The 16,376-nt window shown below is 39.0% G+C and overlaps 1 protein-coding gene across 8 annotated transcripts; it reads right to left on the bottom strand.

Annotated features, from left to right (window-relative positions):
- Positions 1–4,172: 4,172 nt before the first annotated feature.
- On the bottom strand, positions 4,173–16,357 carry HNRNPK (heterogeneous nuclear ribonucleoprotein K). Of its 8 annotated transcripts, none has more exons than XM_037158605.2 (17): positions 16,233–16,357; positions 14,210–14,283; positions 14,012–14,095; positions 13,474–13,571; positions 12,805–12,861; positions 11,305–11,348; positions 10,354–10,426; positions 9,762–9,833; positions 9,151–9,264; positions 8,694–8,822; positions 7,800–8,107; positions 7,633–7,687; positions 7,229–7,312; positions 6,938–6,953; positions 6,779–6,861; positions 6,234–6,403; positions 4,173–5,515 (listed from the first exon to the last, which is right to left on the bottom strand). In XM_037158605.2, exons 3-17 carry the CDS (start codon positions 14,067–14,069, stop codon positions 5,482–5,484), a joined length of 1,395 nt encoding a protein of 464 aa, XP_037014500.1. In that variant the 5' UTR covers positions 14,070–14,095; positions 14,210–14,283; positions 16,233–16,357; the 3' UTR covers positions 4,173–5,481. The 8 variants fall into 8 exon arrangements, with proteins under 8 accessions (XP_037014500.1, XP_037014505.1, XP_037014501.1 ...); XM_037158610.2 differs by having other exon boundaries at positions 4,173–5,455; XM_037158606.2 differs by lacking the exon at positions 16,233–16,357 and adding an exon at positions 15,876–15,968.
- Positions 16,358–16,376: the final 19 nt, after the last annotated feature.

The following is a 16,376-nucleotide window of genomic DNA, read 5'->3' as shown; positions in this document are numbered from 1 at the left end:
TGGTCGCAGTTTTCCCCAGAGGGAGTCAACTACTCCATTATTCCAGTTGCATTATCCAGCCCCTTTGGTGGCTAGTCAGGAAGTCAAATCTCTTGCCTGTGAGGTGTGGCAATTTTTGAAGTCTGAACATGAAGGAAAGCTAGAAACTTGGGCATGTTGCTGTTTGCCTTGGATGTTTGGTGGCAGCTTTCAGACAGAGCCTGGCACTCCCCTGGAAAATGACTATGTCCCACATGGCATAACTCTGAAGTCCCAAGTGACACTGGCTGACAGCAGTGGCAGCTGAGATGGATCCAGCAGCTGTCACCCATAGTTTATTACTGTCCTCCCTGAAATTAGCAATGATTCCTGTTCAAGATAAGCCTCTTTGATTGAAGGGCTGCATATAATAGCAACTGACTAATTTAAGCAAAAATAAATTTTTGCAAAGTCACGCAAAAGTTCTCAGGATGGAAGGGAAGGCTAGGTACAAAGGGTTTAGGGGTTCTGATAATAGGAGGAAAGAACCTTTGTCAGCAACCTGCCTTTGACCTCTAGCTGAGGTGTAGTCTGTCTGGAGTCAGTTCTGGCTCCAGCTCTTCCCATAGTTACTACCACTGAGGACTAAAACTAGTATAACTGATGGCCTGGTTTCTCAGCAGAACCCAGTTCATTTTCCTTGACTAACTTGATCTAACTTCAGCTTTCACTGGTATTTATAACCCTTTTTTCTGTTGTATCTCTCTATCTAGCCCCTCAGTGGGCTGTCTTATAGCTCCTGTTATGAGGTAACCACTCCTGTCACCATGGTGACCCCACAGCAAGTCCATGAGCATTCCCTCCTATGCCATATGGGAATCAAAAGGAAATTCTGTGGAGTGCGTTGGTGTAATTTCAGTTGCTGTGCCAAAGCATGATATGCCTCGATTTCTCCTGCACATCACCAGCCCGTGTGACCAGAGACACTTTGCAGGGTTCCAAATAGAAATGAGGCTTGAACCTTGCCTCTCTGCCTTTGGCTTCCTATTCATACCTATCTGGAGTCGCTGCTTTAACTGATCTCTCGCCCTGCACCAGACTGAACCCTAGGGAGGTTTCAGAGGGACAAAGCTTGCATTTTGTACTCCAATGTTGTCAAATCTCTCCTACCAAAATGACTCTCTTTTGGCCTGATAAGCAGCTGTCAATATGCTTTCTTCTCCTTACACTAGACTTTTTATTCTAGGTGAACTGGCCCTTCCTTTCCATGAAGCCTGTGCCTTAATGGTAGACTTCAGGACGAAAGGGGAAAGATAGAATGACCAAAAGGAAAATATTTTGACAGGATTTTGAAAGGTGTGAGGTTTTGGTGACTACGTCTTTTATTTTTCTCAAAATTATAGGTCTGGGGGTTACAGGTCTGACTTTGGGGAAGCAGGGAGAAGTGGGGGGCAGGAAATCCTTATGGGTTCTGGACCAAAAAAATGAGGTGGAGGCTAGAAAGGTTTCAGGTCACAGGTTAGCTGCTTTTTCAGTTTACCTTAAATCAGTCGGTTATTCCTTTCCTGATAGGAAGTGCTGAGGCCTGCGCTTGGGTCGAATGATATCTGTACACAAACTCTTTCATCTGCTAGGAACAGGGAAGAGTTTTGGATCAACATACTGGGATTTTCCCTTTTAACTCTTCACAAAGTTGTTCCAGGCAACACTAACATGATTGTGGATGTATATATGTGTATATATACACATCTCACAGTATTTTTTTTTCCTCTATTAACTTGTGATTATTGGATTATCTTTACCAAATAGATTATTTTTGCTTACCACTGCAACCTTAAGGCCTACAACTATCCCTGTATACTTTAGGGAACTAAATACATCTTGAGTTAATGAAAAGATAATAAAATACTTGTTCTTACATTATTACGTAATTCCTGACAAAAGCTCTTTCCTCCCATTATCAGAAAACCTAAATAAACCCTTTGCACACAGCAGATCTTGATTATCAGAAAAGTAGAGATGATAGACCCTTTAACAACTTAAAACTGTTAACTCCTGGAATTCGTTTAAAGTGCAGATTTTGGATGCCTCTGTATATTGACTCATTAGAACTGAGGTGTGGGCCAGAAACTTTCATATTTAACCGGTACTGTTGGTGATTTTGAACATGGCCCTAGGAACAGTATTGGTGCTTGAGACTACTGCTCTGTAAAAGTTCAGTATCACCAAAAAGAAATTGGGACAGTTCCACTTCTAATTTGCAAGGGACAAACCTTTATTAGAAAAAGATATGAATATTTAAGATTAACCTAATTTAGCTCTCAAGACTTGAACATCCCTTGCCTTGGCTGGTATGGCTCAGTAGGTTGGAGCATTGTCCTGCAGACCAAAACATTTAGAAAAACTTTTTTCAGTATTATAAATTTTAAAATACAGGCCTCTTCAGCAGCAATTTGTTAAAAAATACTTTTTACAGATGGAAAGAATTAAAGAAATGTTGATGTGCAAGATATACATGGACCAGTTGACTCTCACCCCCAACTGGAGACCTGGGCTGCAACCTGGGCATGTGCTGACTGGGAACAGAATTAGCTAGCAACCATTCCCTTCACAGGGCAGTTTTCAATCCACTGGGCCACATCCACCAGGGCTTCAGCAGCAATCTTAAGCAATTCATGACTTGTCATGTTTATGGAACAGTAATTTTGTTTGGCTACTAACATTTAAGACATTGTCTAAGACAAACCACTAAAACAACTTTCAAGAAAAATTGCTCTAGTTTGATGATATAGTTCACTTTTATAGACTCAAATGTCTATGTACACCAGCAGTACTGGCAATCGAAGATTTAGGCTTTAACTACTCATTTAGTACAATGTTAAGTATTTTCCGTTTTAGTCTTACTATGCAGGCCAACTTAAAATTCAGATAGCAGTTAAGTTCTTCATTCCCATTAAAACCTTCATGTGAACAGATTTCCAGAGTCTGTTGGCATTTTGGTAGTAACTTGTCAAAAAAAATTAAGCTAAAGTCAGTTTTGGAAACTTACATGTTCATGTTTAAATTTTTAAAACCTCTGCCTTGACCTGTGTGGCTCAGTTGGTTGTCATTCTGCAAGCAAAAATGTTTCTGGGAATCAAACCCGGTCAGGGCGCATGTCTGGAATGTGTGGATGTCCCCATAGGGATGCTGAAAAGCACCCCGTTTTTCTCCCTTCCCACCTGTAAAAATAAAATCTTTTATATAAAAATTTAAAACCTCAATGTGTACAAAATTGGTTCAATATGGCACTAAATGTGAACTCTAAACCTGATGCCACAACTTTCTCATTTCCAACTCATGTTCAAATATCATTTACCTAGGGGCAATGCAAGACTTCTCCCTTCCAGCTGTACACCCAACTTATCAATACCATTCCCCAATTCTTTAGTAGGTCCATGTGTTTGAAGTCTGGTTTGTAAAATGCAAAATCAAAATCTTCACTAAATAGCCCATTCATTTACTTATTTTTCAATGACCAACAGAAACTTTGAAAACCAGCATTCTCTCCAGGAATGCTTACAACTTGACTAAGTATCACCACTGCTGATTTTTCTCTGGGGAGGGCTCATTTCAACTTGAGCAGGCTGTACTACAACCAAGCAGTACCAGCTTACCTATACTTGAAATACTCAAGGGAGAAGCTAAGTAACACCAATGTGGCAACTCAGCCTAACTTTACCTTTGGGGAAACCCAATCACAGGTAGTATTCACTATTTTTTAAGTGATGTGACATAACATCATGTATTTCACTATTGAGAGAACACAATTTCTCTCCTCTAAGAGGGGAGTGAACTGAAATACTGATCACCTTAAAAAAAACATATGTACATGTATCACTGTGTACTCAAGAAAAACTGCCCACCACATTCTTCTATTATATACAAGTCTCCTTCCTACACTTAAGAAAACAGACCTATACCCATGATTCCTTTCTTATGTAAATGAGGTCTCGTGCCTCCTGGACAATTGGAGGTTAACAGGCAGTATTTTAGGATTTTTTACTTTAATACTCTCAACAAACTAGTTATTCTACACACAAAAACAAGAACCTAAAGATTTTTCATAGGTAACATGAGAACTAATAAAACTGCATGACCCAGCTCTTATGCTATTTACCACCCCTGCCAGATTTCATTTATAAATGCTAGAAAAACACTTCACACGAAAAATATATAATTTAAGATTACTGTATTTCCTTACAAGAGGAACGTTTTAACAAATTTTACAGGTGTCAGTCAATCCTTGTTCAAATTGGGCACACATCAAATCTAGCATTATGGGAGTTTTATTTGGAAGAGAACTTAACTATTAATACAAATGCCAAGATACTACACAAAACATCCACAGGAACTTTTTTTCCAAATTTTTTTTGAATTGTTCACAAACATTTCCTACATAACCCAACATACAACAAAAAAAGGTACATCTTTTTCTTTCAGTTTGCATACAATGGGAAAAACAAGAATATATATTTTACAAAGTTTAACTAATAGCAACACTAGGCAGGCTGACAGTTGAAGTCTATAGGTGAGAAATTATCTAATAAAAAATAACCAGGATTTATTTAGCATCAGTCATTTCCATGACCAATTATTCCGATTAATAAAACTTGCTGCCATCAGGCTTCTAGTATATAGTTATACCATTTTTTAGCACTGCTCCCCACCTTGGTTCTTCACAATTACTAACACAGGAAACTGTTGCAAAGTAGGGGCAAGCATTTGCGAAAAACAAATAAACAAAATCCCCAGCTTATTATAAGCATGAATGTGTATGATGGAGTTTCTTCCCAAGCAATAAATGGAGTTTCAAACCATCCAGAAATCACTAGAACTGAATTTGCCAAGATACTTTTGCCCAAGTTTAAGCCCAGCAGAGGAGCTGAAAATCAAACTTAGTGTTCAGGTTGAGAATAGGTTGGGGAATCCAGCCATTTGAAAAATGACCATCTTAAAAAAAAAAAAAAATGACAACCAAAAAAATAGGTTCACTAAATTTATTTTAAAAATCATAAAACGTTTCTTACAAAAGAGCGTTACATTCTGCACACTGCTCTGAATAGATGCCAGGGAAATATGGACTACTGTTACTTTTCCTCCCTGTCCCACCCCCCCAAATGTTACAGTGACCACAAAGCAAAGTGTTCACAATAATTACATAGGGGGAATTTTCCTTTTTAACCACCAACAATGAACAAAAATTAAAATCACTCACTCTGCTGCTGTTTCAAAATTTCAATGTTAGTTTTTGCACACCCTCCCCCCACCCTGTTTGTAAGGAACTAAAACATTACATCTGGTGAACAGCAAAGATTTCACTACACCTCAAATGCAGAACACCTATGAAGCAGAGGAATGTTGGCTTTTTAAACAGAAGCAGATTAAAAAAAAAAGATGCAGGACTCCTTCAGTTCTTCACTAGTCTTAGAAAAACTTTCCAGAATACTGCTTCACACTATAAAAAAGAAAAAATATCTTGCATTAGAATCCTTCAACATCTGCATACTGCTTCACACTATAAAAGAAAAGAAAAAAAAGTACGAATTAGAATTTTTGTTTGTAACATCTTAATCAACATTAAGACAATTTTCAATGCTAAATTAAAATAAGCATGTCCAGTATAATTAGAAATAAGAATTAAAACATTAGCAGTTACAAATTAGAGCAATGTAAAACTAAAAAAAATTAAAAGATTAATAGTGAACCAGACATTAGTAGAGAAGAATTAAGAAAATGAAATCAAAGTTAATAGTTGGTAGAAAAGACAAGAAATGCCAGTTAGGTGTGAAATGCTGCATTTTACAGCACCAATCATTTGTCCTGTAGAGGCATGGCCTGTGCCATATGGCAGACTGTGATTTGTTGTCGATTTAGTTATCTAAAAACAACAAAATCACTAGTCTTCCACACAGAACTAGACCAACATCCACTGAATCTTCTATATTTTCTACAGGCTCTGTATAATTTATAACAAGTGGTTTTGGCAGCAGTTTTCACCACAGAAATGAGAAGTTTGCTTGGTTAAGGCTTCTTCCAGCAAGATTAGTATTGAATGTCTCCATTTTTAGTAAGAAAGCAGAAGAAAATTAAAGCAAAGCTATTAGAATGTTTAGAAGTTAGGTCCCCAAAAGGTTGAGACACCATGGCTTCTAAAAAGAAAAACCAATTGAGAAGAAAAGCTTTTTAAAGTTTTAGTATGTGCAAGCTAACATAAAAGGTAAACTTAAACTGACCTGTTCTGCAGCAAATACTGTGCATTCTGTATCTGGTCCTGTGTTCCTGTAATGGTAATGATCCGATCTTCGGACCCTTCTAAAGGCTCATCAATTTTGATCGAAGCTCCTGACTCATGACGAATTTGTTTAATCCTCTGACCACCTTTGCCAATAATAGACCCAGCCAACTGAAAAAAATGTTCAGAAAACAAGTGTTTATGATATACTTGAACACAAACCACATAACCTGTATTTTTTAATGACCTTCACACGAGTACTGACTTTGTATATTTACGTATTCTGAATTTTAATGCTAACCAGTTAAGATTTGGATTACATTTACATGTCAGCATTTCCTTAGTAAATGAAGGGCTCAAAAACCTAACTTTTTTGATAGTACTGGACATCACTTGACAATTTGTAAAGCAGAGAATAAGACTAAGTCCTTAAAAACACAATTTTAATCCTACAATGGAGTAATTTTGCTAAGCCTTTTATTGTAAAAGTTAGGGAACTTGAAATGATGCATTAAATGTTCCATGTAATACAGTAAAGATACTTACATCTTTGGGAATAGTTACTTGTGTAGTAATAATAGGTCCACCAAGATCACCATATGAGCCACGACCCCCTGCATAGGAATAATCTGATTTAAATAATGAGTATTAAGTTCATTTAGAATGCATGAAATGATGTTTGATTTCACAAAGAAGAAAACTTACCATATCCAGAGCCACCCTAAAAATGGAAAGGAAAAAAAAAAATTACTTTAAGACTATTCTTCAGATATTTTAATATGCCTAAAACCCCTTAGTTTAGGGAACCAAAGTCCTCCCGTATCTTCCCTAGTAAGTACACACTCAGAATACAATCCTTAGGGCAAGAAACCACTCAGGTATACAGCATTTAAAGAAACAAAAATATTAATAAGGGGAAGAGAAGACACTTATTGTATAAGTACACAAACACCTTAATTATTACTGATGTGAATACAAACAACCATGATACTCAACCTGTGGTTCATAAGCCATCTGCCATTCTGAAGGGCTCCACGTATCTATTGCAGAGTCCCAAGTCTCATCAGCACTGAAACCAACCTGTTAAGAGACAGAACTATTAACATGAACCTGGCACTATTTTTGTCATAGAACTGTTTTTATATGCCTGGTTTTTATTCTACGTTACTAAAATATATAAGCTGGCAACAATTGTAACAACACATTTTGGGGAATAACAGTATCTTAATAATAAAGTCTTAATGATAATTAGTCTAGCAAACCAAAATGATGTATGTAAGAAGTCCATTTTAAAGAAAAGCTTGTCAATTAAGTTTCTGGGAACAAAATGTTAACTATACCTGATTTTATGATCCCTTATGCCCTCCAACTATACATTGATAATAAGTGAGTATTCTTACCATGCCATCATAACGGTCTCCAGGTCTTCCTCTTCTGTCATAGGCCATTAGATCTCTGCAAAAATAGTACTGGTTGTAATACCACACACATCAAATAAAAATCTACCCTACCGACCTTGCTGAAGTGCAGCCTCCTATATATTAATATGTAGATGAAAATAACTTACCCTCCTCTAGGTGGTGGTGGTGGAGGAAGAGGAAGATTCCGAGCTCTGCTACCACCCCGGCCACCTCTACCAGGAGGGGGTGGAGGAGGTCCTCGCCGAGGGCTCATATCATCGTAATCTCTTCTAGATGGAGGCATCGGACGCCCACCCCGACCAGGAGGCATTCTGTCAAAACCACCTCTTCCCCGCATGGGAAATCCCACAGGACGTCCACGGCGGTCATCGAACATCATTGTAAAGCCACCATAATCATAGGTTTCGTCGTAAAAGTTGGGATCATAAGGCTGTGCACGGCCTTTGATGGGAGACTGAAACAAAAACAAACTGTATTAACAGACCAAAGGCAACAGCCTTCCTTGGTTCAACACTTTTTTTTTTTTTTTTACACAAAATACCTAAAGTCCCCTCCTAAAAAGCACTTTAGACAGAATGAGAAAATAGTAAAGATAGAATAGGAAGGAAAGGATGGGGAGCAACATGTGAGTCCAAACAAAAATTGAGCATTACTGCTTGTGAGGGGAAAAATTAGCAGCTTACTATTTTTATCCTAATCTTAGGCATCTTACAAACACCTTTTACATTTCACAGTGGAGTCTATAAAGTAGTTACCATTCTGAGGGATTAAGGGTAACTATCTTTGGTGAGCCTATAACCCACAATGAGGCTATAATTTGGGAACCTGTGCAATGCAATACTATAGAAACTTCCTTTGAAGGACTAAAGGCTATAAAGACCTCATCAGCAATCAAATGATCATTCTTATACTCTCCCAATTTTATTTCTAAATTAGAGTGATAACTCAAGCCAGATAATAAAGAACTGCTAGGGAAAATTGCTGAAAGTACTTTCGACATCTACGTGTTGCATTAAGTGGAACGTATATTCCAAAGGTACCTCTGATATGAGATCAAGGATGATCTTTATGCACTCTACAACCCTATCAGGTTTTCCTCCAATAAGCACAACTCTGTCTGTGGAATGAGGACAGCATTCCTGGAAAAGCTTGATAGTTGTCTGAGTGTTCTGTGAGTAAAAAAAAAAAAAAAAGGCATTAATAATCAAAAGAAAAAAGTGCACTAACAAAGCTAGGAAACCTGGGAAGGTTCAGAAACACAATTGCTACGTAAACCTGCCCACCCACCCCCAATCCTATTAATAACTCCAGGACTTTTCATTAGCATAAAAATTTTTGGCAAAATAACGTGAGTCAGGCCTTGTGGTGTTTTGATAGCAAATTAAATAAGAATTGACAACGAACTCAAAAGGGTGAGAGAAATCCACTGAACTAAGTCTATGTGAAAAAACTATTTTCCAGTAATGTTAACAGGAGAAAATAAAACGGTGCCTTTACCTCTCTAAGTTCTTTGATTTTAGCACCTTTGACCCCAATAATTCCTCCTGCCAGACTCTGATGAATCAACAGTCTCAATTCGCAGTCAAAGTCGCTTCCTTTATAGTGTTGGTACTGCAGAGGGAGAGTTATAAAATTTTAGTTCCAAATTAAAGATCCCCCAAATAATGCACACTTATCTGCTATAAGCGTAACATACTGTTGCAGTGAGCAACCTGAATTTTTATTTCAATAACTTTACCAGTTATGTGCTTATTATCCTCAATAGCCAGGCCCAAAAAGGACATTCTGCACCTTAAAAAACTATTTTATTTTCAGGTCCTGCAACACCATACCCACACTGCAGCCATTTAGCATGTCGCTGTTACCACAATATTATTATTAACATTCAAATAACACCATAATATAAATGACTGCAAAGCACTTTGCAAATGTAGTTAATTCCCACTGCAGCATGGAGCAGGGTCAACAGTGAGTTGTAAGACCATTCATTTATCATGTTTTCAAGCCTTTTTCTATAGAGACGGGAAAAGCACACCATGTTAAAAATAAAATTGATCCTATGGGCCAGGCTCCATACTTCAGTGGGGTTCAATGGCACTATGACATACATTTAAGCATTCCACAGCATCAGATTCGAGCGGGAGCTGGCTGGTTGCAGTGGGTGATGGCAACTGCAGGCCCTGAAAGTAGAAAAATAAGAGTAATAGGTTAAATGTCTAGTGTGATCAGGCTATTGTCGCATATATTGGTAAAGCTACTACAACACATTTCACATCTACATCATTAAATAATGAGAAACTGCTAATCTACACTAAAAACACACAATGTTTTTCTTACATTCTTAATAATTACACAATTAAAAATACCCTCAAACTTTTAAAATACAATCCTTTCCCAACATATTCCTATAACCAATTAAAAAACAAAAAAACTTCTATGAAACTGAAACCCATAAAATCTACGCTAAACCCATGAAAGTACACAACCACAAATAGCTCCTATTTACCCCAGAAGCCAGACTGCATTTTAAAATAAATCGTGATCACAGTAACCCTGCGTTCTATGGAGCAGGTTGTACAATGCTGCTGCTATAAACTACTTTACCCACTGTCTCTTTACCTCCCCCATTATGCCCCAATAAAACATACTTTAAGCACCCTCCCCATCAATTGACAAATACATTAAAAAAAAAGAGCCTACCTCTTCCAAGGTAGGGATGATTTTCTTCAGAATTTCTCCAATTGTTTCAATATCAGCACTGATACTCAATATGCTGTCAAACATCACAAATACCAGATAGTACAAAAAAGATGAAAAAGAAAAATGAGTTTTGTGTTTATCACTAGTCATACAAACTTTTTACAGAGAAGTAACATACAATTTTTAATACTCCCCATTTAAAGTAGCCTATGTATAGATTTAACACATGCATTTTTTTGTTTTATGCCCAATACAGACATGGTAACAGTATTAGGAGACTTGCAGAGAGACAGAGAGAATGGGCTCTTGGAAGGGCTCAGATTAAGTGGGCAATAAATTGACCAGAACTGAAGCAGAGTTGAATATTTATGTTCCCCGCCACCACTAAGTTAATCAAGGATACCCTTGCCGTTATATGGGTAAAACTGGCACACCTTCTCTTAGGCAAAGTGGGGGAATATGCAAGTGGTGAACATTGTATTTGGAGTAAGGTTATGGATACCAGTTAGAAATTAGATCACTAATGGGCTCTGCAAGAAAACAAATACAAATGCAAGACAAAACAAAGACAATACAAATGAGAAGTGAAGGAAAGTGAACCAGAGTTAGCATTTCATCAGAAAAAATTATGAACAGGCAATGTTGGGAAGCAAGGTGGGCCACAAAGACAGAGCGAGAGACTATTTTGGTAACAATTTGATTTACAATGCAGCAAATATGCAACACTTGAAGCTGTGCTCCTTCCATCGAAATAAAATTAGTGGACCGTTTGGGTGGGCAACTCACGGTAAAAGTTCAGTGACAAAAAGACTTAATGGGGAAAATAAGACAGAAACTTGAAAAACAATACACCGTCTAAAGGGGATACTATTTAATTATATAAAAGGCAGGTAATAAAATACATTTCTCTCTTTCTAATCAGGCAGTGAGGCATAAACTGTTGGGACATACCGCTCGGGGCCACTGCTGTCTGGGACTGAAACACTGGCATTGTACTGCATTGGTCATTGGCGTTCGTGGATGTTGGCATTGGGCATGGGCATTCAATCAGAAGTTGTCAAGTATGGTACCCGTTTGGCAACGAGCACATTTTTGGGCATAGCCAACCAGGGTTTTCACATGGGCGTTCAGGGGCGGATGGGCCAACGTCATGGTGGGCAACGCAGGGGTAAGTCGATCCAGTACATGGGCAACGGAGATATATGGCCAAAAAAACAAGGAGAGGGAAAAGGGGGAAAAGCAATAAATTTTAATTTAATACAAACTATACTCATACTCTCAATGAAACAAGTTTAAGTTGCTCTGAAGACTAACACAATAATGGACTTCTCTATATCTGACTGTGGCTTAACATTTAAGGACCTTAAATGATGGTACTAGCTATTAAAAAAAAAACAAAAACAAAAAAAAAACAAACGATGTTTCAGTAGCAGGCTGGCTCATGAGGGTAGACACAAAACCTGTCATGACTCAGTTTACTGAAGCTCTTGAGGAAATGGGGAAATTAATAACCCAGATAACTATATGGAACATCTGGATTGAGAGGAGAGAGGTTTATAAAAGACAAAACAAAAATTCCCACATAACCAAAAACCCTAAAAAGACTAGTTGGTTTCCTGGAGATTTAAAACACATCCCTAGATCCTAATAGGCAAGTTTGCAAATTTTTAAATGAATTTTCAAGTTCAGTTTACAGTAATCAAGAGGAACACACAAAGATCTGCAACCAAGAGAGAAATGAAATACTACCAAATAAGTATTTAACACAAAGTTATTATTTGCCTCAATTTTAGCAAGAAAAACATTAAGAGCGTGTTCACTATGAGAAAAAATTTAAAAGGAATTTAGGTGTAGCCAAGCCCTATAAATATGCGCACTTCTGGTGATACCAACATTTAATGTGTCTAATCACAAGAGTCAACCCACTATAAAATACGAAGACTCAAACAAATCACTGGCATTGACAAAAGGCTTCCCAATCTTAAAGATTAAGTGCTTATTCTTTTCTTCACCCATATTTACATCATGCAAGCTTAACATTATTTTGTGTTCCATGTGCAAGCTGTTAACAGATGGACCATTAAAAAAAGGAAATAAAAATTTGAGTTTAATCAGCCACCTGCAATGGTTTTCAGTAACACTAATTGATTCACACACGGGAAATGGTGCAATTAAGGGTTTTTACACTGTCGTTGTTATTTCTAATTAAGATGTTACCTTGCTTGAAGTGAATAATTTGGTGGAAAGTTATTAGGAAAGTGAAGAGGTTTAATACAGATTACCCCCACCCAACACAAACTGTTAAACCAGGAACGGCAACCTTGAAATTATCTGTGCAATCAATGATTACAAATGGCTGGTAGCTAGACTATTAAACGATTTCTATGGTGCAAGTCCTTAAATTTCTACAAACTGAAGATGCTTATGTAGTTTAAACTCTTTAATACTTACGTCTGTACGCAGAGCCTTAATATTCTTGCCTCCTTTTCCAATCACTGCCCCCGCATTCTAGAGAAGATAAAAATGAATTAATTTTCTCCCTTCCTTTCTTGCGCTCTCAAGACCAACCCCCCCATCCTCTTTTTCTGTTACAGAGCTGGAAATTTATTTGGGGATATCAGAATCAAGTTAAAAACTAAAAAATACCAAGTATCTAATGTGCTTTTTCGGTTCTAATAACCAAAGACAGAGCTTTGGAATATTCAGAATGTAAGAATACACTGAATATAAAACTTAAGCACTTATTAGTTGTACAGTACCCATCTATAAAACAATTTAAAAAGTTACTTCCACATTGTGCCTTGGTATTACTTAGTAAATGGCCATTTTCTAATAAATTTATACTGTAATCAAAATCCATTTATGCTGTAAGAATCACCTACATCCTTCTCCTGGTTTTACCTGTAAGTGGCTCAATATATTGAGATTTCATTTTAATTGTTAGCCAAAACATAAAAACCAAACCAAACCAAACCCCTCCCAAGCCTCCAAGTCATACACATCTTTAAAATTGTTCAATCTTTAAGCCTTTGAAGGCTTCCCAGGGGGCCTAACCAGAAGTTATCTTAATTTCTACTTGAGTTAGACCCATTTTCAAATTTTCAAGGATAAAATTAATACCTTGCTCTGCAGCAGAATGCGCAATTCAACCATCTCATCAGTGTTTCTAGACCTTTTAAAAGCTTGTTCCTCTTCCATGTCTTCTGCAGGGCGTTTACCTAGAAATTAATAGTTCAAATTTCACAGAAAGCACCAGCATCTTCAAGAAAAGCCATCTTTAATTGTATTTAAATTTTAATGTAATTAACAGTTTAAATTAGAGAAAGCAACTATATTCTGTTTGAAGAGATTTGTTGCTAATTGCCAAGTTAGTTTTTAAAAAGCCCTAAAGGCATTCATATTCTTGGACGTTTAATATGGATCAAACCATGTTCCCTCTTTCATAACATTTCTTAAACATGATAGTGACAAAATACTTCAAGTGATCAGAAACATCAAAATGCAAGAAAAAACTTTTTGTATTGGTTCTTAGTTTACTTACCTACCTATGGCAAGGGTTACTTTTAACTTTATAAATATAAGCCGAGAATTAACTCACAGCAATTTCCAACCACACACACAGTCATTAACAACAAAATTAACAGAAATGTCCTCTTACCAAATTCACCATTGGTTTCAGTGTTGGGGAAGGTTTCCTCTGGCTGTTCAGTTTCCATTTTCTTGGATTATATGGAACACCAATCTGTTAAAAATAAATAAATAAAAAGGCTAGTACATCTGACTTACTGGAAAATAAGCCGACCATATTGCTAAAGATTAAAAAAAGCAAAGAAACAACTCTGCTTCTGGAACGTACCAATTATATATCCTTGCAGAGAAGAACTGAAGTGTTCTGGGCGGGACCAACTGACACCCTAGAGCTGTAGTAGCCTAAAAAACCAACATAAAACAGTTTTGCCTTTGGGTTGCTAATTACTAGATACTTACAAACACAACAAACTAAAGAGCTAGTTCTAAAACTTGTTTCTTCATTTTAGGGTTTTAAAAACTTCAAAATGATTGCCTTAAAAATCCAAAACAACCCTATCGATTATTTTTTTGGGTAAAGAACCGAAGCCAACTAGTCCCACCACAGAAGCTAGTTATTTTAGACAATAAATACAAGTCCAAAGGCACAACCACCCCTGAACCTCAATTCTCCCCAAGTTTAGCTTATACAAAAATATAAAACTATTTTTATATTAAAACTTAAATTGGGGGTTTCTTGCTATTGAAACTTTAAATGTTGTTTTCTAAAACCGCTAAAGTTTCCAAATATAAAGGCAAATTCAAGCCATGTTCAACAACAGTCAAGTCAATCTGCTGAAGGAGTAAATCTCAGAACCTCATTTAAGAGCGAACCTAAACTGCCAGTAGTAGTCGACTATTCAAGAATTAATGGAACCCTTGAACACTAACAAGATCTTTTACACTAGATTAAAAAGGGCATAACTTAACTACACCTTTACAACCAGAATGGTCATAGGACTGCGAAGAGTCCCTTTCAGTACTGGCAGAAAGTGAAGGCATGTGGCCCCTGGTTTAAAAAAAAAAAAAAAAAAGCGGAGGAAATAGCCAGAGAGACTAATAAAAAAAAGGGGGTGGGCGGACATTTATGCCTTCCATTCTTCCTTGAAGTTTGTCGTAAACCACTTTTCCAACGACTAACTGAAACACTCTCCTTCAAGCCCATAGCTCAAATACTGAGGTGTAGCAGAATACTTGGATAAAGAAATTTAAAGACAAGAGGGTCTGTTTGTAAGGAAAAAAATGTCGCTGCAGTCCTATCACCATTCCCCAGAACGCAAAACTCGCAAGTATGCGCGCGACAAGCCGAGGCAACAGGCCTTTCCCTCCCCGACGCGCGATACCAGAATCCGCCAGAGCCGAGTAACGCGAGTTGAAAAAGTCACCGGCGAGAGCCGAAGCGCCGCTACTCTCCTGGATCCGACAGGAAATGGCGGCCCGTGTAATGGCGACTACGTGCTACTAGGCGGAGCCGGGAGCCGACCCCCTCCCCCACCCACCACGCGGTCTCGAGATCTCACCCCCCCCGCACCCTCCCCCTCCGCGAGAGAGACAAAGCAACGGAGACGGCCTCGACCGTTCGACCTCTCTAGCTCCAAACCCCAGCCGGGTCAGCGAAAGTGAGGCGGGACCCACACAAAAGACGGCGTCCTCTACCGCCCCGGGGTCCGGCTCGCAGGCCTCCCGCCACCTCTCCCCCCAAAAACCTAGTCTCCAAGACTGAAAACTATAGTTCACCCAACAGGCACTTGCCTCGCAATGTCCCAAAGCCTCTAGTACCACAACGAGGACTGCGGATTACGCTCAGGGAAATGGCGGAGGTGGGGGGAGGGGAACCGGGCAACGTTCCCTCGCTGAGACTCAGCCAACCAAGCAGCCCTCAAACGCCTCCCTCAAGTGACAAAATTCGTCTCCGACTCTCACTCTCGCGCCGTTTGCCTAGCCCCGCTCCTCACCGCGCGAGGCCGCCTTCCCTATGCCGCCGCGCCACCTCAACCGGTCACAGATAGGGAACGAGCCCAGGGCCCCGCCGCTCTCCCCCGCCTCCCGCGCTCTGCTACCCCGCCGTCGTACCCGATTGGCTGCTAAGGCTTCAGCCGTGGCGCCAGGGCGCAGCAATTGGTCTAAAGCCGCCTCAATCAATGTGCCGGAGGGGGCGACACCCCGCCTCCCTCCGGCGCCTCCCTTTAGGCTGCGAGGCCGCTGAAGGCCGGAGAAAAAACAGACTTAGAAAAAGTCAACGCAGCCCTTAGGGAGGCCCATCCCTTTCCTGCGTCCGTAATACCGAAGTCCCAATAACCCCAATTACTTACAGGCCGTAAACGAGCGGAACGTAAGCCAGACGTCGAGGTTGGTGCAGCCGAGAAACAGAAGATAATGGCGTCCGCAGCACTTTCGCCTGGAGCACCCTCCTCTCCAGTCCGCGCATTCACTAGCGGGGGGGGGGGGGGGGAGCC

Source organism: Artibeus jamaicensis, unplaced genomic scaffold, assembly GCF_021234435.1.
Source record: "Artibeus jamaicensis isolate MK-2021 breed Jamaican fruit bat unplaced genomic scaffold, CSHL_Jam_final scaffold_1964, whole genome shotgun sequence".
Classification (NCBI taxonomy): domain Eukaryota; kingdom Metazoa; phylum Chordata; class Mammalia; order Chiroptera; family Phyllostomidae; genus Artibeus; species Artibeus jamaicensis.
Note: the sequence above shows the minus strand (reverse complement) of the source record. Positions and strands in the feature narration are given on the sequence as shown.

Bases quoted from the DNA above. Each gene is read 5' to 3' on its own strand.
- HNRNPK (XM_037158605.2), bottom strand. From the start codon at position 14,069: ATGGAAACTGAACAGCCAGAGGAAACCTTCCCCAACACTGAAACCAAT. The intron at 9,265-9,761 runs GTATGTCATAGT...CTCCCTCTGCAG, and splicing joins ATGCTGTGGAATGCTTAAAT to TACCAACACTATAAAGGAAG. The intron at 7,688-7,799 runs GTAAGTTATTTT...CTATTTTTGCAG, and splicing joins CCACCACCACCTAGAGGAGG to AGATCTAATGGCCTATGACA.